This window comes from Bombus impatiens, unplaced genomic scaffold (assembly GCF_000188095.3).
Source record: "Bombus impatiens unplaced genomic scaffold, BIMP_2.2 scf_0096, whole genome shotgun sequence".
Lineage (NCBI taxonomy): Eukaryota > Metazoa > Arthropoda > Insecta > Hymenoptera > Apidae > Bombus > Bombus impatiens.
In genome coordinates this window covers 1228701-1253950 of record NT_176515.1, presented here as the reverse complement: position 1 = coordinate 1253950, position 25250 = coordinate 1228701, and the positions used below count along the sequence as shown (strand labels likewise).

General features: G+C 39.6%; 1 protein-coding gene across 7 annotated transcripts in view; it reads left to right on the top strand.

The window, feature by feature from the left end:
* The window catches only part of LOC100741930 (zwei Ig domain protein zig-8), a 237661-nt gene that overhangs the window by 173814 nt on the left and 38597 nt on the right, over positions 1–25250 (top strand). For all 7 annotated transcript variants that reach the window (XM_024364441.2, XM_003486026.4, XM_033318444.1 and 4 more), the window contains one exon: positions 21462–21623. In XM_024364441.2, coding sequence (XP_024220209.1) covers positions 21545–21623 — 79 coding nt within the window. In that variant the 5' untranslated portion in view covers positions 21462–21544. The remainder of the gene's footprint in view (positions 1–21461; positions 21624–25250) is intronic.

The following is a 25250-nucleotide window of genomic DNA, read 5'->3' as shown; positions in this document are numbered from 1 at the left end:
CTTTCACTCGGTCGTTTCGCGATTCTTTGTCGCGACCAGCGAACGAGACTTAATAAAACACAGGGTCCGTATGTTTCTCTTGCGAACTACGGCTTTTCTTTTCGCGGAAGATTTCGGACTTTCGGGATCTTTGGATCTCTCGAACTTCCGTCCCTCTTATCGAACTTGTTTCATCTTTTTTATTTCACGGCAGTTCTTTTTATTGCCTCTTTAACTACAGTTTTTTAAGTACTTATCCCCTTTCGAACTTTACACGCGGATGTTAATCATTCGATAAGCTTGGGGGAAATTATACGAACCTTTGCCGTAAAATATGTATCTGTTTCTCGTATCTGCGAAGACAACGATATCGCATTCGAAATCTCTTTTTAACTTTTTCATATTGTTATTCTTCTTCTTTTCTTCCCGTTTAACGTCCTCGTTTCCATCGGAGCGGCGACGTTGGCGCAAGTTTCTAATATTGCTTTCGAATATCGTAACTTTTCTTCTTTACGGATGTGATTGGAAATATAGCCTCCTGTAAATCCGTATATCGTTGCACCCAACCGGCTGTTTACATTTTCAACTATTCTATATTAAATGACACTAGTTTTTACTCGTAAGGTGAAATCAACGAAAGCGATATTTTTCGCTATCTTCGTACGACCTCGATGCATCGAAAGAACCAAACGTTCGATGAAAAAAATCTAAATATATTTCCAGGGATATAAAAATTATATCTTTTTAAATTCCCGTCATTTCGCGACTTTCGTGATTCGAACAATTATTCGCCCATGGCCCTCGTGAAATCTAAACTCTCGCCCTTATAATATTATTTATGAATCCCGAGGACCCTCTTATGCCGATACACCCATCAGCGGTTCTGCCGGTTTCTTCGCTTCTGACTTTGTAGTTGAAAGTCTTTGCGCCCGCTTACTCTCCCTCGAAACAACCCCGACAACCCGTAATTTTCACGAACAGGTGTCGACCGCATTAAGCAGTCACAATGCCGGGGTTACGAACCATTAAATTGACGGTTTATTTTACCAAACAAAGGGGTCGGTTTTCCCCTGATTTCGAAGCTTCTGATTCTCAGTTATTTCTCTGGCTGGTATACGAGCACGATTTACAGCATTTCGCTCCTTAACACTCGACACGATCTCGCTTATTTCCGCGGTTTTCACCTTCTCTTTGCTTTTCTCCGCTGCGAGACAGCTACGATGATAATGGAAAATCACGTGTTCGTCAAATTTTTGACTTTAGCGTGATATTGCGACTAGGAAGCAGAAATGTTTCGATAGAAAATTAGTTAAAACTGAAAACATGCCGTTAGATAAAATTTCTTATTTTGTTCGGACTCCACGATTTCGTAGAAACGACGATCGAGCGCATTGCGAAATCACGTCCGAAATATGATTTTCGTGCGAGCCCGTATTTTTTCTACCGGCTCTCTTTTACGCGAGAGCTTTATCACAGCGAAATAGAACGAATCCTAGAAATTGAACGAGGGTAAACTATCCCTTTTGAACGCGTTCCATACACTCGTACTCGTTCGTCGCGTTGCGTTCGACGAATACGATTTCGAAAATGTCACCAAGTACGTGACAATTTTTATGCAAATACGCGTTCGTCCGTTGACAAATATATAGTGACCTCGGTTTTTCGAACTAACGTTTTTTTTATTTTTCACCATTCGCGGTTTTATACGCGGCCCTCGGGTTACCTCGATTTTACAAGGTTCGTTTTTATTTTACGACGAGTAAAGCGAGAGAACCTTCTATAAGTTATTAGTATGCACGATAAAAACATCCGCGATGTCAAAGATTTATCACCGTATTCGAAAATATGCTCGATGGCGAGTGGAAAGGATCGCTCGCTTCGATTACTTTTCAACGTACACGTACTGATAAACGTACCGATAAAATGGCGAGGAAGGCAGGATTTCTAGGAAAATTTCTAAATCGGCCAATATTTAGAAAAAGGAGGAAGACAGAAAATCGTAAAAATCGTAAAATAGTTTAAAGTCGTAAGAACAAAGATATTTATCAAACTATTACGATACAAGGTATTAACGGATCGATAAACGTGAAACAACGAGGTTGAACGGAACGATTTTGACTCAGGTGTAACGTAAGTTTCAAGGAATACGTTAAAACGAATTATCAATTGTCACGTTATGTCTGAGACGGCAAAATACCTATTAATAACAAGTTCCGTAGACGAAACAAAGAGCGCACGTTCCTCGCCACGTTCCATACCGTTCGAAAGAAATTTACGGCACATAGTAAATTCCGAAGAGTACACTCGCCACGTACCAAGGAACTTGGAACTTGGACGTGTCTTAAGGATTCCATCGACATACGGGTAGAAAATGTTCCATTGTTAACCTAGAGGCTAAAATCCCTTGAAAGAAAGAAAACAGGAGAGAAGAAAGGATCTAAAGTCTTTTATAGTTCGTTGTGCGCAACATGTGCAAACTGTAGACCAAAGTTAATAAAATAGTATATACATAGTACGTACATAATATATCGAGCGATTAATGAATAAATCCTACAAAACCTATCCTATTATCCTAATTATATCCTAATTAATCAGTATATAAACGAAATAGATAATAAATGCAGTGGTGTGCAAATATTTTTCTCGTAACGGTATTATTTCGCTACATCCTGTTGGATAAAAGACCGAGAGAAAAAATGAATCGTCTGTGGCGGTACTCAACAGCAAATACCACCACTCGACACTAACTAGTGTCGGACGACGGCAGTGCAGTTATTAGCGCCTTAGGTTACGAACGTTCGGAAGCCGGGTTCTCGAATCCCGGCGACCGGAGTCCGATTGTTCTTGCACGCATCTAAATTGGAAGAAAAATAGCAGTATCCCGTCAGAGACATCTACAGCCAGCGCAACAATTATCACGGACAACACCTTACGCCTCGCGTCAATAAGAAAATGCCAAAACGCGAATAAATATAGGTGGAGAATATATCAGTCGTGGTCGAAGCGAGAATAATAATAGGTCTAACGCGGGCTAACGGGGGCTGATGGTTCACGACACCATTTTCTATGGCGAATTACGCGAACACGTCGATCGGTGAACAGACGAATACTAATTGCAGCTTTTCAAGCATTGGCGTCATTATCGTGGTTCGGTGGTGGTTCACGCGTTTCCACGTCTCCTTTGGAACGCTTTGAGGTTCGTCGGATCAGCTATTTAAAATCCAGCTATGCGGTCTCGATAACCGGCCCTTGCCCAACGGGCGTAATTACAGCGAACCGTTCGAGTTTATTATGCTCCTTTGAGGATCGTAACGAGCATCCCGCACCTAACCGTGTACAACACTTCTCATCGAGATCTATCTTCGTTTCAGACGTTTCTACGATTCCGTGATGCAACCTCGCTCAACGCGTCGCGTCATATATCATCATCCATTCTCGTTCTCCTTTCGCCTTTCTTCTTTCTCCTTCTTCCTTTTTTTCGTCGAAGCCCTCCTTATTTTTATTCGTACAACGAGCTGTAGTTTTCGTCAAACGTGTAACAGATACCGATCAAAGCTCGTTTCCAGTCGTTGATTCGATCGACCGCTAAACACGAACATGTCGATTCCATATGCAAAGACCACGGGCAAAGATCGTCGTAAGTCAGCCTTGCTATTTCTTACAGAAAAGTAGTTTTAACATTCGCTAAATTGAAAAACATGGTGGTCACTGACGGCCATTGCTTCGGTCAACGTGTTTAACAATTATATCCTCGGCATTCATAAAAGGTCGTCAACTAATCAACTATTTTCGGAATACTTAAAATTCCGCTCTTTAATCCTAGAGCGAGGTCAAAACGAGTGAAGAAAGGCGAAGGTGAAGAAAAATGTGTTTATCGAGTTTTATACCTGCGATCTTCGTACACTACGCGAATATATCTGTCGTCGCATAAATGTCGCTTTTCGACAAATCACTGCGAATTTACATTCGGCGATCGTTTCTGTTTGTATATCCTCGCTGCAGTCTATTATTTCCTTATTGATGATTACGATAAAATTAATTTCAGTATTTCAAAATACTACAACAATTTGCCATAGATAAATATGCCAAAGTATACAAATGTTTGACAGTACGATACTTCGTTAACGTAACGAATCATTATCATCGTAAATAAAGTTTTAGTAGCGGACGCACTTGCTCGAAATAAATCTGTCAATTTTACTCGCTTCTACGTACCTACATAATCTGTACACGATGGAATTTTCGTGTACATAACGGTACATACAGTGTTATGCAAATTTATAAATCCGGTAATCTCCGAAAATTATAATAGATGCAAATTTCATTATGCAACGATGAATGTATGCTAAACGATATGGTAAATAAAGAAGTATGTTGAAAAAATAAAATTATTCATAAGAAAACGTGAACGAAAGAGAGAAAGAAAAAAAGGAGGCAGAAATTAAACAGCAGATAGTTCTTTGTTTTAACGAATATCGTGCTACGCGAAGACTTTAACGAAAAGAAAGAAGAATAAGAGTCAAATTGAATAGAAACGAAGAGAAACAATTACGAAGCGATTTATGGAATGGAAGAACGGATGTCGCGTGCGATTTAGCTACACAGAGAACCATCCATGCTCGTGTAACAAAGGTACAAAGTTGCAGAATATTTTCGAAGAAAGGAGAAAGAAATATAAATGAGCGTAAAATGCGTTACCAATATAACGAATTCCTATCAAAGAATTTTCTAGTAATTAAAAAGTATGAAAATTTATGTTTGCCTGCATCGAAATTTTTAATATTCGCATATTTTTCGTGTACCGTATTTGTAAAATTAATTCCGACGTTGATAAACAATTTCGACGAGATAAAAGGATTAAAAATAAATTTGGTATTCGGTAAAATATTACTGGAATTCGATATTTCAATATCAACAATCCCGTAGCATTTTACGTGTAACGCGACAAGATAGGAAGAAATGTAAATTATTTCCAAGTGGTTTTGAATGACGTTTAATTAAAGTTCAAAAAGTACACGTAAAAATGCGCATACGGAAAACTCACAAAGGCAAGGTAATTAAGCATAACATTTCGTGTCTACCGTAAGCACATCGCTGGAAGCGATCTCTAAATCTTTTACACAGTTGCTTTTAAACGGTGCAATGTAGTAAGAATACTCGACGTCAGGAGCATCGAGTTAAACCGGATTTACGATATACAAGATCGTTTCGCCGTCTTCGAGAATGTTGCGCGTACTCGGGATCGGTAGTTACTTATTTGCGAGGAAAATCCTGTTGAATTCTAGCGCCTGGTTGATATTTTCCAACTCTGCGAACTAGCACTTCCTCCCGAATTAGCCCGCGGATGATATTTCGCAAAGCGTACGATTAATTTCAGTTTGGATGTTCGAAACGTTGTTTCTACATTGTTCGATTTGGATAATCGATAATAACATATTCGTACTACGTGCAAGATATTTCTCCGATAATCCGATGTTCAGATTTCCCGTATCGTCCAACCGTTAAATCGTTTATCGATCGATATCGATCGTGACAATCGTGTCTCGTTACACTGCCAATGAAATTTCAAAATCTTTCCTAGTACTTATATTGGCAAGAAAGAGTCAGCGTAAATGCTCTCGTGAAATTTATACCGTCGCTGATGATGATATTTATACGTATAACGCGATGCGCAACTTGATGCTGAAACAAACGCGTTATTTATTCCCATAAACAGTCACAAGGTGGAATGCAACAGTTGTTGCAAGATATTTGAATAACCTATCCCATCCATCTTGTAAATCGTTATGTAAGTTGCGTGTAGAGTCGAAACCGAGCATCGCGAATCTCGCGCAAGTTTTATTTCCTGTTGCCCGAAATTGTGGTTTGTCGGTTTCGCGCGACTTGGTCAGTTTCGTTGTTCCCCGTCAGGAAACAAGATGAAACAAAGATGGAACGAAAACCGGCCAGTTCTTTTTAACGAGGTCCTCCTTCCTTCCGCCGCTGACTTCCGATCGATGCTCGAAGAAACTTGCAGCTTCCTGTTGCTTCAACTTTTCCCGAAAAAGCAGAAGTTTAGCCTCGATACGGAAGGAAGGAAGCTTGCTCCCTTCTGGCTCGTTCGAACGAATCGACGCGATCGAAGGATGTGTAATTTACTGCCATGCTCACCGTACTCGTCGGAAGATTAAACTACGAAAGAGCAACGTGCGGTTTAATCGTTTAATAATTTCAATTACTCGGACAGCCGGGCGAAAGAACGGCGCTCGATATTAAGACGAAGAGCGAAACGTCGAAAGACGCGAATTTCTTTCTTTCTATTTTCTTTCATCGAAAAATTATCAACTGGAAGACTGGAAGAATTTTTAAATTTCTCTCTCGTGTTTCGAACAAGTTGAAAACTGTGTTAATTCGTTCAATTCGTTCGATTCCGACAAAGGACGATTGTTTTACGAAAAAAACTTTCTTCCTCTTCATCTTCTTCGGGTTTCCTCTCTTTCTTTTTCTATTTATTCTTACGGAAAAATCGCTCGTCACGAGGCGTTCACTTAATATAGGTAGATGCGCATCTCTGCAGTTTTATGCCATGCAGTTCGCATGCATATACGGCGCTCCGTATGAAATGCATCTCTGGAAAATGAGAAATTCCTAGTGGCGGAAAAGGGGAAAAGGGAAAAGGGAAAGGTATGGAACTAAACTGAATTTTCTAGTAAACGATTTCATTGATTCTTAATAATTCAAGAAAAATCAAATGGCGAAACGTACGCGTTTAAAATGGCAAGTGCGTCGTCTCTCCTTCGATATTCCGAATTGTTCGCTATTTAAATTCGATCAAAATGAAAATCAACGAGACGACGCATACAGGATGACGTTGTCAGGAACGTTAGAAAATTCATTGCAATAATTTCAATAATTACCAGTTGGGAAACTATTCGAGCAAAAGTTACTCGAGCGTCGGAGAACGAAACACTCATGACGAAGGAAAAAGACATGGGCGGAGAAGAGAGGTGGTTTAATTTCGTAAAGATACCTCAGCCGTTTGCGGTTTCTTGTTTCGGGATGAATACCGAGGGAACGCGAACTCCGTTGACGATATTTAAATGCTAAGCAGCCCCGCGAACTACCGTTTCACCGACTTCTGACCTCTCCACTAGGACAGCATAACCTCGGAATACGTTTAAAACCACCTGCTCTCTTCTTCTTGCTCCGCCGTTCCTTGTCTCGTCGTTACTCTAAGTCTTATCTGTTAAACATCGGCCTTTGAAATTCCAATTTGAACGAAATGACTGAAAAAAGAATTTGTGCCGGTTCTCCTGACTGTAAACTGTGTCCTCGCTGGTTATAGGAAGACCGTGGAAAAAGGAGAATCTGACACTTGGAACCTGGCTCCTCTCCACTGCGACGCTATCGACGCATAATTCGTAGTCTACACACGTGTAAATGATTCTAGACGAAATATCACGATAGAAACAAAGGAGCAATCTGTACGAAAATCGAGGACACTTAAAAATTTCATATTGTGGATATTTGCCTATAAACTTACAGATAATTTAAATAGGTCTCTTGACCCAAACGTAGATGAAGCGAAGTTCCATGTTTTCACGTGCAACGGTACTCGAAACCTTAATTAATTAATTAAATTTTGTAGTTAAAATACCTTCTTAACCACGGTGCGTCTTAACTTCTCAGAACGAATTATGTACGATATTAAACGCCAGTACGAATATGCGACTAATAAACTAAATCTGTCGTTAGTTTCATCGAATTCGCATAGTTTCAGGAAACAAATAGAATTTTAGAATTAACTCTAGTAATTATGTACGAATATCGTATATTCTTATCTGAACAATGATCGAACCACATGGTGCGTAATTGCAGTAAATTTGTTGGTTAACTTTTCGACGAAAATATGTATATAGAATAGAAAGATTAAGGAAAAGTTATCTTTTTCTGAAAATAATTTTTTATGCGTTAGTCTTCAAAAACAGTTCCTATCCTTTAACCAAGTATCGCGTTTTTGACGTCCAATTTTCTGCATCAACGAAAGCATCCAAACAAGCCGTAAAAGCCACGATCGATATTTTACAACGCGGTCCCTCTTTCTCGACAAAAATCGATCGATGATCTTTATGTCCGAAGAGAAGCATAGTCTTGGAGTAAATATTATAAAAAATATCATTTTTTCGTTTATAGTAAATTCTTCTGATTCCTCGGGTAATGTTTTCGAAATAAACGTGCTTTTAATTTCAGTAAAAGTCTGACCCGTAGAAAAGTATCTCGTGGAAGGAAGAAAATCTGCTTCGTTGCTAAGATATCGAGAATCAAATTAAATGTAACTTTTCATGCGAAATTTAATTACACATCGCGGAAGCATTGCGCGCAAGTAACTGTACCATGGAAAAAGAATGATTATTCATTTATAACAAAGGTAATTTCAAGAACAAGAGATAGTTTGATAAATTTGTTTAAATAAAAAAATATGCAAAAGATAAAAATCGAATTTTTCAAAGCATAACGAATACATCTTTTTCGATGCAAACGCGTAGAATTTTATGCATTTCGATCGAGTAAACTTTATGGGGTGATAAGAAAACCGTAAGACGTTATGTTTTTCAGAGCAGTGTTCGCCGAAATTCGAGCCTATGGAAATGGCAACGATGTCGTCGAAGGGGTAGCTGAAAGGCAGAGAAATAGCGGTATTCATTTTATCCTGGCTATTACTTTCCGAAATGTCTTCTCGCGCAAAAGGGAGGCAGGATCGCAGGAAAAGATTAAGGGGTCCTTTGCTATATCGAAACGATGAGCTACAGAAAAATTTCCCGCGTGTAACGACCTATAAATAAAAGACGATCGATATGGTGCTTGCTAATCTGTAAAACTTGACAAGTTCAAGTGAAACATCTGTGAAACAGCCGGTTCCTCCTGCTATTTACATTTGCATTTCCTTCTATTTACGTCTAACAGTTCTTATCGCCTATATATGTAGGTATCCTGTTTTATATAAAATTATAACTATGAATATTCAATTCTAGTCAGAATAATTCCGGAAATTCTGCCGTTGGCATTAAAGATGCAACGAAATGCTAAACGTTGCGAAACGTATCTCTCTGCTTCTTGCTTCGATATTACGCATCGTTTATTTATTAACCAAGTCGTATATCGCTATGAAAAGGACAGGCAGAATTTATTCACGTTAGGTACGATTAACGTTTCAAAATTGCGTTACTGGAATTACCACTGCGATCGTTTAACGAACAATCGCTGTTCGTACTCTAATTTTCCATTTTAGTTCTTCGACGCAGAAAATAACTCGAACGTTTTGTTCGCTGCAGCGCATATCTTTTAATTATTTAACGCGCCATCCAGCGTAATGGCCATCGTGCTACGTTACGCTTGCACAAGAAGCATCGGAACCGTTTGCAGGAACATCGATTAGAAGAAAATTGAATAGAACGAAATTGGGACAAAAGCGACAAACACCGACGAAACGCGAGTACGGTCCAATAACTCGCGCGCAAACCAAAATCACCGCTGTCTCTGCATTCTTTTCGTTTATAAATCAACCACGATGATCGATAAAGCTCGTAAAGAATGCGCTATAGCCGCGTGTCTGCTGGACACATCGCGACCAATTAATTTCGATTATCCTTTCAACGATGGCTTTACGCGACTCGAACAACGCACCAAGCTAATCGTACTCTTCGATTTCCGGCCTTGCCAGGCGTAAATCGTTCGCTCGATAGAGATTAAACGCGACTTTGCTTTCATCGAGTGGAAAGGAGATAAATAGCCGAGCGGAATCTTTAGCGTTTCCATTTTGAAGAAACGTTTCTGACTGGCCCGCTGGCAGTGTGCTGTCTCCTAATATGTTTTAATGCGCTGCAACCGCGATGTAGCAGAGGCTACTACGGCAAAACGAGCAACCGATCGGTTTCGCGTCGTAATCTCGCCCGAGTCGCAACAGTTCCGTCTAGGAGAAAAAACGTAACGTTTATCGCGTTCCGTTTTTGCGATCCGGTGATATCGTCGCGAGAAAACCGACCGGAGAAACTGCTCGTGCCGTGTACGTCCGCCACATCCATGGACCATCATGGATAAATTGCTCGCATTTTTTTCCAAGTGGAATTTCATGTTTTTGAGAAAGAGAATGAAGTAGGTAAGACTGAGTGGGAAGTGTCACGATGTAGGTACCTACGCATATACGTACAGCCACGTATCTGATTTTCTATGGGGACTCTTTAACAGATTTTATCTGTATCTCCAACTCTAGCTTATTACTTTCAGACTTGTATTATTATTTGATTACGTATGCTGAATTATTTATTATCACTATATCCTGGATATGTATATGTGGTTACGTTTGGCTTATTTTCCCTGACGATGTTGACCGCATATACGTATATGTACGTAGATTTCATAATAGATTTTGCATAATTTGTAAGCGGGCCGTATATCCTACAAATCGAAAAGCTCCGAAGTTTCGAAGAACGTATTTAATCGAAGCAGTACCTCGTGGCTAATTCTCAGAATGGCTTGCATTAACAACCAGCAAAAGTAAATGTAAATAAGGGGAAAATTAAACGAAGCAGTCGACAAGACGTTTTTCACGTTTATTCCGGTAGCTGTATTAATTCGAAACCCGTTTCGCGCGTAAATCATGGTATTAGTGAAAGTGATTGAATCGTAAAAGCAAGTGGTTTACGAATTCGCATTCAACGAGACTCTTTATTAATTCGAGACGCATTCTCGATAATTTTGCAACGCTCGTTTACGGTAATAGGATTAATTGCATTTTCATATCTCCAGGCTATACTGAAATCCATGGAAATATACGTTGAACTCGTATATACGTATATATTTAGCAAGAGTAGTATTAAGTAAGATAAAAGAACTTAAATGCAATAGAAACTTTCATTTGTATAATGAATAAGTTCCACGATGAAAATTCGATGAAATACATTGAAATTTCTTCCGCTATATATTAAATTTGATATTCGGATTAAGGAATAAATCGGCTTCCTGCATATTCTATGAACTGTAAAAGTAGAAATAAAGAGACACGTGGTGCTTAACAATGTCAAATTTAAGAGAAAGACGTGAAAAACGGCGATACGGTCGAGATAGCACCGGTAGGCGAATTAGAATCGAGGATTTACGAGAATCGAAGGAGCAATTGAGCCGCGTATAATGGACGGAATGGCTCGAATTCAAGATGTTCGTATCCGGAACGCGATAACCTAAATTTAACAGAGAAGTAGAGATCAGCAACGTTTATGTATCCGTCGAGCGTCGTAAGACCTCTCTGTATGTCAGAATCGAAACGAATCTAAAATCGCGTTGCTGCTACTGCTGCGTGAACTTGAGGCGATTCCGTGGAATTGGCCGAGATTAAAAGTCTATTCGGAGTTCAATCGATGGAAAATAGCTCGAAGCGATGCTTTAGTGGCCTCTCGTACGTTCTATGTTAGCATCGCTAATTTCGTTTTCCCTGTACAGTGCAAAATTACGCCTTCCTAATATTCGCGTAAAATTGCTGTTTCATCGCTATGGTTTTTAATCTCCGTATCTCGAGTTCGTCGTTAGTCGAAGAAATATTTAATGCTTTGATCGCTTTAAATTTTAGGATATACACAGATTACTGTACAATCTACTACAGTTATCGTAGTTACGATTGTTTCAACACGCGGGTATTATATTATTTTGTTGTATTTTTGGCAATAATTTATTCGATCTATCGGAGTAATTTACTCGCAGCAACTGCTTTGGAAAATCGAATTTTCCACATAATTCGGTAAATCGTTAATAATCTTGTTAACATTTACGGAAATTTGTGCCCCAGATTTCGAGGATAATTACCTTCGTATTACCTATACATTTTATACTTGATTGAAACAGCCCCAAATTAGGCATAGCAGAGGTGTACTACGTGGCATTTTTATGTTAATGCGTTAAAAATTATCTCAACTTACTTCTCACTTCGCGAAATATCGCTCGTTTCTATTTTTTCTTTTTTTTTTCAAAATTATTTCAGAAATATTTAAGCAGCTTCGCGCACTTGCTAATATATTTCGGATCTTGATCGATAGAAAAACTGCCTCTTTTTTTACAGGTTAGCCTTCTTTTACCAATTAGTATCACGAGGTACTTTATAACTTGTCAAACAAATATCGTAGAACATTTATCATAAAATTCAATAGAGAAAGCAATTTAACTTCAACCATACACCTATATAGTAATAGGTTTATGAAACTAAATGCTATTAAAATTATGACAGGACTACGATGAGATTGAAAATCCAACAAGATCGCAGACGTAAAAAATATTGGAAGAAGTTATCGAGCGACGTTAATTACGTTACTCTCGAAATATGAATCATCGCACAGAGATTAGACAGGGGCAACCTAATTATAGAGAACGATAGAGTAGGCGTTTTAAGAAAGGCTATTAATCATCGAGGAATTCTTTTGACTCGACTGCCTTTAGCCGAACACAAAAATCCGTTAGAAAGCGTAAAACTCTCTCTTCATCGAGTATTACCTACCACTGACATAATGGTGTTACTTTGAGTTGCGTGTTCTCATCCACTCTCGCGCGTACCTTTCAGATTAAATCGATCGATGGTTAAAATAACGAATAGCCTATATCGCCGATTAAACGTTCTGGCAAAGTATGGATATATTTGGAGATGCTAAAACCGCCAAATGAAATACGATTCATTTCGAAGTGGAGCGATTAATAGATTTTTTCAATTAATAATAAGTTACAAATTTTCTTGACAAAGGGCAATGCTTCAATTTTCTTGCTCGCGCGTATCCAGATCACTAACGAGTAGCTCCGTAACGTAACTCTGGTAAAATATTGACGTTGATATTAATAAGCTACGCAACAGCGTTTTATTATTTCGCGGCGACTCGTAACGCGATTGATTTCGGTTAAGCGCTTTTACGAGCGAACGTTAAGTGCGTCCACCTCCGTCCTTTACATCATCCTTTTCACCAAAAGGCACTCGTTTCAGTGAGATTGGCGAATCGCTCGACTCTCGCAGAGGAATCTTCGTAGGCGGAAAGACAACTCGAGAAGGAAAGATCGTGGCAGAACAACCTCTTCTTCTAATCTACCTTTAAATCGCGTACTTACGTTCGCGAAGGATACTACTTGCTATCTAAAGCACACATACAAAAAGGACAAAAGGAAAAAGTTGTATTTAACTAAAGTAGAATTTAAGAAACAAGTCGATAATTTTTGTTCGTGTCGGTTACGAGTTTCTTTGCCATAATTCCAGTATCGGCCATCGTTTGCAACAAGAAGCTATATTTCCCAGTTCGACTTTCTCTCGCTACTTGTCTTTCATATGCAGAAAGTTTGATGCCAGTTAACTAAAATTTTCGTCACGTTCTAGGACAAAGACGATAGATTTTTCTACGTATACGTATGTTTATATATTCCGTATCCCATAAAGTCGGAAAGTCGTATGTTTCTCTTCGATCTTTCGAAATTAAAGTCCTATATATTTCGTTCCGAATTAGTAGCCAGAACTTGTCTATAAATCGATAGAAGATATCGTCGCGATTCATAAATCATGGCTCTTTTTGAACACACTCGAGATCGTGTAATCGACGAAAGCAAGCGTGTATCGTTATTGAACTGGACGGCTGGATACAAGTTTATCTCAAACGCAATCTACTCGATTTCGAATCGAAAATACTTTATTTTTCATCGTGGCATCGCTTAAAGCTGTCGTAAATTATCTCCTGCTATAGATAAATGATCTATCTAGTATAAGCTAGCTAGCTTATATCACACTTTTTAGAAACATTAATCATTCTGTTCGTCTTGGTAATTTCATCGTATTATATATGTAGTACATGAGAACAAATTGATCTGTATTTATAAGATCATTAAAATTCTTGTATTTCTTTTTATCGCTTACATCGTTCGATGTATCTTGTACGGTCGGCAATTTACGTTGCATGTCTCGTAATTCACCGAAAGTGGATAGATACGTGACTCTATTCGTAGCGTTGTCGATGAAAAGCCAATTCGTCTCTGACATAAAATATCCCCCGAATATTATTCTTTTCTTCGAGTAGGAAAATGGGATATCGCGTGCGTATATACAAAGCAATTGTTGCAACGATACTGCGATCGAACCGTCCCTCCTTAAACCGTTGTCTTCCATCGAACCAAACGGAAAAGAAACGATAGGAAGCGGAACAATAAGTGCATCAACACGCGAATAGGACGAACTTGACCATCGTTATGCAAGACTCGTTAAGAACAATTCGCTACTGCGAATCACATCGTAAACCAGTGCCCACCGTTTTCACCGCGATAGAAGTAACCCTGTAGCATCGGTATTAAACTTATCCAAGTTCATCCCCTGCCGTAAGTCCTCTGCCTCGCCCAGTTAGGGTTAAAAAGTTCCACGCAGCTTTATCTTTTCGAGCCGTGAGCGTTCCTTCTCTTGCTCTATGAGTTTCTGTTTTGCCTTCGTTCTTCCACCTTCTTTGCTTCCTTCATTTTTCTTCGCCTCTCCACGGTTCCTGCAATCTTCCAACGTTCTTTCCTCCTTTTTCACTGGCAGGTACTTACTTCTTGGCCAACTTTCTTCCCTTCGCCATTTTCCTGGTGCTTAACCGCACTGACGTTGGCGATTTAACCGATCCCGTCGAAGACCCGGTTACTGTACGAGGAATCGGCCAACGTTTAATTAAGGTTACGACGAAATTGCAGCATCAATTTCAAGCCAAAATTTCGTTCTTCCGCTTTTATTCGTCTCGTCGTCGTAGTTAAGTAGATAGTTGCCGAATGATCGTACGTGGCTATATGACTACTTGGAACGATCGGGTTTCATAGATGAAGTAATCCTGCTTGGTAACGCTATGTACCTACACCGTTATTCGAAAGATTATCACGCGCGTCGCTCGTTTGTCCAATCGGTTAACTCCACGAAACAAAAAATAGAGAAAATCGATGAAATTATATAAGATAAGCGTCGAGCAAGGTGGAAATAGAACGATTCGACAATTTCAGAAAGTAAAGTTAGCCACTTTGACCCGTAAACGGGTCACGTGCGAAACGAAATTACGATATAAACGGTACACCGATTTAGTCCATAAATCGAGAAAATAGAGAAAAATAATTTTAATTTATCGTTTCCTTGTAAACCGAAAGAAACTTTTGGGACAGACTAATACTCGCGATAAATGGATTTATGGAAGTACATCATCCGTCTCTTGAGAATTGAACATTAATTTTATCTATGCAACGAAGCTGAGAAATTCTTGGCAATTTCTCTAAATTTTGAAAGACTCGCCTGCACGATACGTGCGTTACGCGCGAGTACGTAGACAATTAAAAGCAAACGAAATCGTCGAAAGGAATAATCGATCGATCAGAGACCTAAATAACGAGGAAGATTAACAAATAAGGAAACATCCGTTGATTAAAAGTGGTTTCACGTAGGTTAATTTCGTTTGTAAGTGCAAAGTTTTACCATAAAGTAAAGTACGTTATTAACTAACGAGCTCGTGCTATATTTCGTACCATCTTCGAACTTAACTTCTCTCGACCGTAATCTTTTGAATATCAAAGTTAGATCACCGACGAACTAATATTCGTGCCTTCAGAAACTACTTCGTTCGAGAGATTAAATAAGAGAGCTTGCTAAAAGGGTCGCTTAATAAATGACAATACAAATTGCGAAGAAAAAGACAAAAATTCCTTCGTTCCTTCTTTTCCGAAAAGTTTCTAATATCGACGCGTTGAAAAGATCGATAATTCGAAATTAAATGGTAAATTTCAATTTTCTAATACATCGTTTCAAATTGTCGTGTAACAACTTCTTTTATACTGCAACCTTTCTTTTTTATTTACGAAAATGCATTTTTCTCCGATGTTCTATTTATCTGCATGCGTGTCAGACAGGGTTTCTTTATCGCGTAAAGCAACATATGGTAAGCTAGACGCGATGAATATTCGCTGGATGTTTATTTTAAGGGTACGTGTCAATCTGTCAGGTTCGTTTAAACTTGCTTACCGAGTTTATACTCTGCCTTCCAGAGAGTTGTGTAATTATTTCACAAAGTTGATAACACGTCGATGCATGCAGTTTCGGTCGGTGCGTCAAACTGTTGAATTAACTGGACATGCTCTGTATGGCTGTTAATCATTAGTAAAATATGGGACAACATGGTAAAAAGAAAGAAAACAGAATGATTAAGGGAATGGTTTGTTAACGATAATGGACAAGCTGGAACGTAATGGTAAACGGAGATCAAATTATTTTGTTTGTACGAAGTTTGGAATCGGTAGAAATCAGTCGTAAGTGAATTAAATTGGTATATTGGGAATTGGGTTTGCTTTGGTTAAAATTTACTCAAGGCAAAGAGAACAAAGAGAAAAGTTTTTCGCTTGCTCTGCTATAACTTTTTAGTCGAATCCGTATAGTCGAGCTAAACGCGAATCACTCGCGTCAAATTTCATACGTATCGGGGATTAATTCTATTTATGTAGAATTTTCAGCGAAACGTAGACAACGTTTCGTGGCATTATTCGACGGCAAAAGCAAAGAGAAACGAACGATTAACGCATTCGTTCGAATACTCTGCTGCTGGTGAAAACGGTGCTTTTCAACTCTGACTTTCTATACGTTCTCCGCTAAAAGACAGTCGTGAATAATGAGCATACAACTTTCAAACAAAAACAGAACTTAGTTAAATACGTTATACAATTAATCGTTGCGACATTTGTGCCATACCAAAGACGAACCAATTGAAAAAGTTCCACGATAACGTAAATACTTAACCTGACCGATAAAAAACGAATAAAAAAACTATAAAAGCATCTCGAAATAGTACGTTGAACATTCAATGGGAGAAAGAAAAGAGAAGAAAACGGGGACGAACGGTACGATGGAAAGTAAAACTGACCGAAATGAAACAAACTGGAATATTAAAAAATTTGTCGAACAAAAGTGGGATACGCGATCATCGAACGAGACGAGATCGATGCGAATTTTCCGTCTGAAGAGAACTCATAGTTAATTGAACGATGAAATCCGGCTAAATAATTAGCGGTTCACGCGCGTGTATAGAAGTTAAACGATGTTAAAGCGGACAAATTGGATCGGACATTAGCGATCGAAACGCGAAAACGATGAACGTGGAAATCGTGCTTTCGAAAATGAAACGCCAGCGAGGGAGGAAATGGAAGGCAAGGAAATCGAACAAAGTTGATTTCGAAGTCCGTGTCGAAACGAAATTTACAATATCGATACGGTTCTCGTTAACTGGCCGCCGTTCAAGTAATTTTGATTTCTCGCAACGATTCTAGCTGGCCCTTTTGCCGCTGTTCCATCGCTAAACGAGACTTTAATAAAGGCAGACTTTTACTCGTGTGCGGTGAATATTCTCGTTTCGCGCGCGATCCCTATTAGTTTCGATCGAAGATTCGACAGGTTATAACGTTCCTGGAAGGTGAATATGGCGGGCTGATTTTTAGATAGTTGAAAACCAATGGAAATTTGAAAAGCCAACTGGTTGCAGTGGAAAAGTTCGTAAGGAGAATGGGAAAAAAGGAAAGTTACGAAGAAGGGTAGAAGATCTGATCTAGGTAATAAATTCTAGAGATAACCAAATAAAACATTTATCGATACAATTCAAATTCACCTTCGAATTGCGATGAATCAAATTTGAGAAAGTAAATCGTTCGTCCCTCGACGACCGGATATCGATCGTAAAATGAAATTAAAAGATCGATAAAAATTGCAATTGATCAGTTTGATTTCTGAGTTTACATCTGAAATCTCGAATTTAATTACTACGTTCGCGCTATTCTATCGTATTAATTCTCAGCCTGAAACGCACCAGGAGAAACACCTGCGAGGCTGTTGATCCGTTTTGTCAGCGAAACGCGGAGAATTTGTTTCCCTTATAGCCGCGTATAGTCGACGATTGCAGCGTCTTAAACGAGAACTCGTGTACCTTTATCCCCGTGATATCAGCGATTCATGCTTATGGCAACGCATCGCTTATGTCGTTATCCAGCCCTCGCGTTTAAACGGCAACGTTCCCCCGACTTTCACAGACCTTCGAGGTTAATTTATCAAAGAGTCGATACACGGTTCCTGTTCATCTTCCAACCGATTTCAAGATGGTTTGCAGCCTGTGGTATTAGAAACGTCGAATTAGAATTCCGAACGCGCGCTTCTCCCTCGAGGAAAGTCCTACGAAACCATGAAAAACTGCCGAACTTGATAGGACGGAAGTAGCTGCTGGAAAGAGGACAAAATTAACGATATAGGTGGCTAGATAAGCACGCGCGTGTGTGTAGAATAATATACGAAGCATGGTTGGAGTGTGTGTGAGCGTTCTTGGCAGGGATCGGGGGCTAGAAGTCGTCGAGTAGTAGGAAGAGTAATAAGAAAGAAAGACGGATTAATTCTACGGACAAATACATTTCGACGGTACGTTGGTTCCGGACCTCGCATCGTCTCCAGGCGAAACGAAAATATCTTTCCCGGGAATTAATGGAGCCTCGCTGTAATATGTTGTCACCAGAACGTTTTAAATCGAACGCATCTCCGACCAAGAGTCGAACCTTTCGATCTATGAAATATTTGAAACAACAGTCGATAATAGAACAGTTTTGCGCTTATGGTTAGTCCGAACTCTAAATTTTCATTAACGTCGAAAAAGACATTTAAATACAATTATGTTGATTCATCGTTCGTACAAGTTATAAAATTATGTAAATTTCTAACGGAATTTTAGCTCCCACGCGATTAAAGGAAAATTCCCACAATCGTATAAGTAAGCAGCAAACGCTTAAATTACTTAATCATCGTGTTACGTAGAAATCGTAGGATCGTAGAAATTTGGAAACGCGACGCGATCAAACGTTTGAACGAACAACTATGCTTTGTAAATATTAACCTAAAACTAAAGGATTAGAGGATATATTTATATGTTTACGTGCTTTTATTAAACCTGCGGAAAGAATTTTCTTCTATGTATCTACTTGGCGCTACAACATTACATAGCATACATTTTCAAATTCCGAGTTAGGGTAAAGCTTTAGCTTATATATTTCATATTGCATATAAAAAATGTAACGCTGTATTAAATGTTAGATATCGCGGGAGCTCGACCGAATTTTCATCCGACTTTTTCCGACTAAGCCTGGAAATATGGAGCCATAGCGGGTAATAACCCGACTACTTGGGGCGGCCCGAAAGCTTCGGACTACCGGCTCTGTAGGGTGAGGTAGCACAGCTGAAATTTATCTAGCTTCGCTAACACGTTGATACATATTATTCATCTGTTCGTAAGTATTAGGACACTTGCTGATTCTATATAAAGTGTGACAATCGATTTTCTATTCGTGCAAGATAACGGTTACAAGAGAAAGAAACTGTATTTCGATGACAAACAAGAATCACAAGCATTGGTTCTCGCAATTTTCAAACCTGAATTTCAGAATTCGAAAGGTTTCGTAACGACTTCCAGAATTCGTTAAAGTAATGGTCGAAGAACGCAAAAGAGAAGAAATTGTATTGTACAATGCTTTTTTTTACAAAGTATATGTAATGCCTACGAACGCGAGTGAATACATGTGGATGAATCTCACACTGGCACATTAAAGGACAATATAGTTACTTTGACACAATTTCCCCTTGCCAAATAAAATCTAACAAACTCTGGTTGATTGCGTTCGATTTTCGACGATATCTTCTTCACGACGTCGTACGAGCGAAGTCTGGCTGAAAACTCGGCTGAAAATTCGATTAGGATATCCGAATCGAACGTCAAAGTTAAATGTCTCCATGCTCGCAGGTAGAAAGCGTGTCTATCGCGTGGCCGATAAAAGAAATCCGTGTTCGGTAGGTGACGTGAAAGGAACAACGCTGAAAGCCTAGGTTCCCAGCGACGGCGTGCAAATAAAATCGCACGCGAGCCTTCCGAGTCAACGCTGTAAATACGTGTTAACTGAACCGCAACTTTTATTCAAATATCGTAGTACATGGCCATAGTCAGGCAAGAAGCTCGTTCGTGACTAGAATCTTTCGTTTCGAACCGATGCCGTGCCGATCAAACCGACGGAACCTTGGCAAACCTTGTCGCGAAGAATCGAAGACCCGGCAGATGAGAGAAACGACGCGAAAAACGAAAGTACACGTACAGTTGCTCGCAGCCGAAGGCTACGTAACACCACGTTCACCATTTAGGATTGATTTCGCTAGCAGTGGTTGTGCGGTCTGTGAACTTTTTGTTTCATCCTCGTGAACATTGGCCACTCGGCGGTTGCCGATCGCGAGAAGAGATATTTTTTACATTTTCTCCAAATTTTTTCTACAACCACGAATGGAAACGTAATTCGAGGAATCGCTGTCGTACGTTGAGCGTAATGCCGATTGAACAACGACAAAACGAATTTCCACCGGTGTAGCGATAGAAGAAAACGTTTCATTGGAGGATAGAAGGATATGTGCTTAAAATTAAAATCGTAGGAAGGATAAATTCAAGATGATTCTCATTTATACACGTGGATCACGTTTATACGTAACGGGTAAATTAATTTAGGCGAACTCTGAGTAAATTTGATCAGGAACATCGACTGTGCATATGTACCGTTGTTTGAATAGATCAAAGGTAACTACGCGTTAAACGCGTTAAAGTTCTTAAAACAACCGATCACCGGGTATCCGGAAAGTTCGTCGTGTTCTCTTTGGTTTACGAGATTACGATGGAAAACGACGAACTAGAACAGAGGGCGCCACGTCGATTCTTTGTTTCTTTCAACGAATTCCCCGTCCAACGGTGCTTAATTATACTTTAATTAAAATCCGCGCACGCTGCCCGTGGGAAAGTTTCAGAAGTTAATCCCCGCGGAGTCCGCGATACTTTCATATTAGCGGACCAACCGGCCGTTCCGCACGCGCTAAAATAAAACCAGTTAATTACGTTATGGCCATGGCATCGAAACTCTCCTCTCCTATACTCTTCTCTCTCGTTTCGACCATTCGAACGTCGTCTGCTCGCCATTTCGTTTTGGAAAACCCTGAAATATTACCAACCTGATGAAAAACTACATCCGCCAAAATGAAACGCAGCAAAGCGATCTTCTTCGAACATCGCACAACTCGTGCAACGATCGTACATACGTATAGTGGTTAATGCGAGGAAGAGATATCTTAGACATGATTTTTGCTGCGAAACGTTTGCGAAAGTTATTAACGTATTTTTCTATTATCGCGTTATAAATACTTCTTCTAGTAACGATACGAAAAGCAATCGAGTATTTCTCGAGTTTCCATGGAACTTGATTTTAACGGACAGGATGATCGAACTACGCGTCCTATTATACGTTTCACCGAATCTGCTCGCAAAGTTAATCGATCTGTGCGAACAGAAAGGCTTCGAACGCGGCTTGGAGATAAGTCGAAGCCCCGTTGGTGCATGGATGCAGTTGAAACTATCGTGATATCCGGTCGTGTGTTTCAGATGACAGGAATGTCGAGGCAGCGGTACGCGAACCGCAGCAGCGGGAACAGATAAGGAAGGGAGGAGCCACGCATCGGGCAATCATGTGTAGTGTCATGTGGCTCCTTCGGCTCCTAACGACTTGCTGCCTCGTTTACCTATCGGCGTCCGACTCTCATACAGGTACGTGGCTACGAATTTTTCATCGCGACATCGTTTTTCTAAATATCCCATCGGTCGAATTATAAAACTAAAAAATCAAGGACCAACCTTTATTCGGGCGAACCAGCCATCTTTCGTTAATTTCGGTAATTGGCCTTGCGTTTATCGTTAGTGTCTGTCGTTCAACGATCAAGAGCCGTACAACGATATTAAACATTCATCCGACGATATGAGAATCGAAATATATCTTGTCTATCATATTTCCTAATATTGATCGTGTATATACAAGTTCTTAAATTTCACGAAAATTTATTATTGTATTTTGTTATTACCGTAACAAACTTCGTTAAAGACAGCCCGGTAACGAGTTGATATTAATATACGCTTTATGATCGTTATTTATGTTCGTGCATATTACGTTCATTGGACATTGTGCGTGTACGTTTGAAACGTGACGAGCTAGTTAATCAATCGGAAACCTATATCGGCTGATAATAATCTGCGAGGATCAAGGCGAGTAAACGAAACAAATACGTACACGAATAAAAATCAATTGCTCTTTCAAAGTTGACTGCCGGCCGAATTAAGAATAATGGAAATTAATAAATTAATAAAAGTCTAATTTCGAGCCTAATAAAATAATTTGTCGTTGAATAGAGAACATTTATTTACACACGGAGGAACGAGATAAAAATTCAGTTGGCTGACTAAATATTACAATCGGCACTGTGCCCCGAATATTTCATATTCTTATATTTATTTTGCGCCTTTAAATTTTCAATAAATGGCATGAACAGCCGCGGTCTGCTTATCATCTGTCGTCGACAATCTCTTCATCGCGCGTTATTCCCATAATTTTTAATATATTTGTTTGACGCGTGACACCATTATACATTACATAAAATCATCGAAATAGATGACAGAGGGTTTCGATAGAAGTGTAATCATTGGACAATCGAAGAGATCAAACATCCTCCGCATCGGGTTCGCGTTCCCTTTGACATTCAACCGAAGCGCGAACACACTCGCGTCCTCTCATTAATCAGAACCGTACGACACGAACGATCCATAGAGCATCGTATCGAGAATATCGAGTCGGTCGAACAATCGCGACAGGGGCTGTTCAAGAGCCCAGAACTTGCGATACGCTAGAATCACCTATAATCGCGTCATCCGTGCGCTGGATTTCGACGAGCCACGTCGATCTATCACCGGATTTATTAATTTTCCATCTATCACACTCCTATGATCATGGCATATTTTTGACATAAAACAGATATGGTAAGATCAAGGTAATAAGATGCACCGCTGTGGAGAACAACCTGTACAAGCCAAGAACCTGCTAGGAATTTAATTTTGTGGAAACTTGATGCTTCGGTAAATAGTCCAACATTTTTATTTCATCGTGGCATATGCAAAATGATATATAAAAGAGTCAAATTATTGACAGAAGTACGGAGCTCTACCTAGAGGCTGGAGCTATAATAGTTCAACCATTGTTCGATCTCGCGTTACTTGTCGCTATAAATTCAAGCAGTTGTCCACACCCGGGAAACGAAGAACTAAAAAAAAAAACGGCATTTTCACGCCCTGATTTCCACTTTAACTAGACGTCGAGTCGCTGTCCACCTTGTCACGCAGAAAACGAGCGCGTTTACAAGAATAATACGCGAACTAAATCGACGGTGGCCAACTGGTTGCGTCGCGTTGAGTCACGCTTTTGATTAACTAATGAATTGCGTGAGAAAGACACAGGACAGTGGCGCGTGCGTAAAACGAACGAGATCGAGGCGGATAGAATCAACGCGGCGGTCTATGCCACGCGAGGGAAGACTCCATTAAACGAGCCGCGGAATTAGTTTCCATGAAATTCAGATTGCACACGGTTATAAATCCTAAACGTCGCGACTATGTAAATTCATCGTCGTCTTCGTCTTCGTCTTCGTCTTCGGCAGAGTAAATGCGACCGTTTTCCTTCTTATTACCAGCGTAATTACGATGCGAGCAGCCGTGACGTCCTTCCGCGCCACAAATTGATTTGCACTCGGTAATCTAAAATTTAACATACCTACCTTCCGGCGCAACGCGGCGTACCGTACGATCCAACCACCACAGAGACAGAGATAGTTTTAATGTTTGATCGGGAAACCGTTCTTCACTCGTTTCGCAAATACGCCAGGGTTCGTCTAACACGACTCGAATTACCTTTAATTGCTTTCGAATTTATCTTCTCTTTGATTAGATGTCGCGTACAGGAATGTTTGCACGAGAGCTACAGGCTATGTAAGTCGAAGAAACTCCTTTTTGCTCGTTTTTTGGCCAGATAGAATATTTGAGATCAAATACCGAGTAGCGTACATTACGCGCTGTTGAATAACGAAAACAGAGCAAATTACGGTGGACGTAAGACACGCGCAAACTTTTCTTATCAGCTACGTTAATTCGAAATTTGTGTTTCGAATGAAACTAGTTAGAAAACTTGCGCGAGTAGCATATCAAATTACACATTTTGCTTGGAAATACTGGCAAATAGCTTGTTGTATTTTGGTAAAGCAAACTATGAAACCAACCACCGGTTTATCTCCGCATTAAGTTCAGTCGGATTTTTCGCAGAACGAAACTTATTGGAAATATTTATTACGTAAAATCGAGTCAGAGTACGTTCTTCCATACGTTTAAAACATTTCAAGCACGCGATAGACGGCAAGTCAAGGCTACGTCTTATAAGTCTGAAAGATATTGAATTTCCTGACTTGCCCCAGTCGAATTTATGTTTCTCAGGTTAATCGAACCGAACTGTGTTTGTAATTCATCCCGTTGAGGATAGGCTCCAAAAATGATCGAATAACTTCATTAATAATTCTAGATAACTAGTAATAACTAGTGATTTGAAAACATAAGTTTAACGATCTTCTACGTATATTCGGAAATATATCGATAAACCTTTTCCGTGATGATATTCATAATGTACAGTAAAATTCTAAACTTTCCATAATTAAATCTGAAAATTGTTTGCAATTGAACCTCATAACGTGAAGGACCGGTAAATACGGCCACCTATCTACGGCCTACGTATCCGCGCAATAATATTCGCAACCAAAGTGCCTGCGTGATGCGGTTTATTCGAGTAATTAATTTCAATCACCTAACAATGTGTTACCGCTAAGCAACTAGAGAATTTCCACTTGTAAATTAGGTGGCCACCGTAAATCATCTCGTTGGATCCATCCATCATCGGCCGCGTCTTCTTCGTACACGTGTCTATCTATCCTATTTCTCGCTTTTTTCATTTTTCATTTCGATAATAAGAAATTTTTCATTTTATGCATGTGCCACACGTTCGTATTACCTTGAAATTTGCATTTAATTGCAACGACACATGCGTTTTCGTAAACTTTCTCTCGTCGAACCTCGTGTCTCGAAGAAAATAACGATAAAAAAGATTGACGGAAAGAAGATAAAGTTCCGTGAATTCTCTAATTCCAAAGAAGACACGCAGCTATTCCACGAACAATGAAAACTTACGTGGATCGTTGTATCGCGCCGTATAACCAGAAAGCGTCAAATCGCGTCAACTGTCCATCGGCATGCAGCGTCACGAATTTCTGCTTGTAAAATTCTTTTTCTGTCCACTTTTTTCGTTTTTTC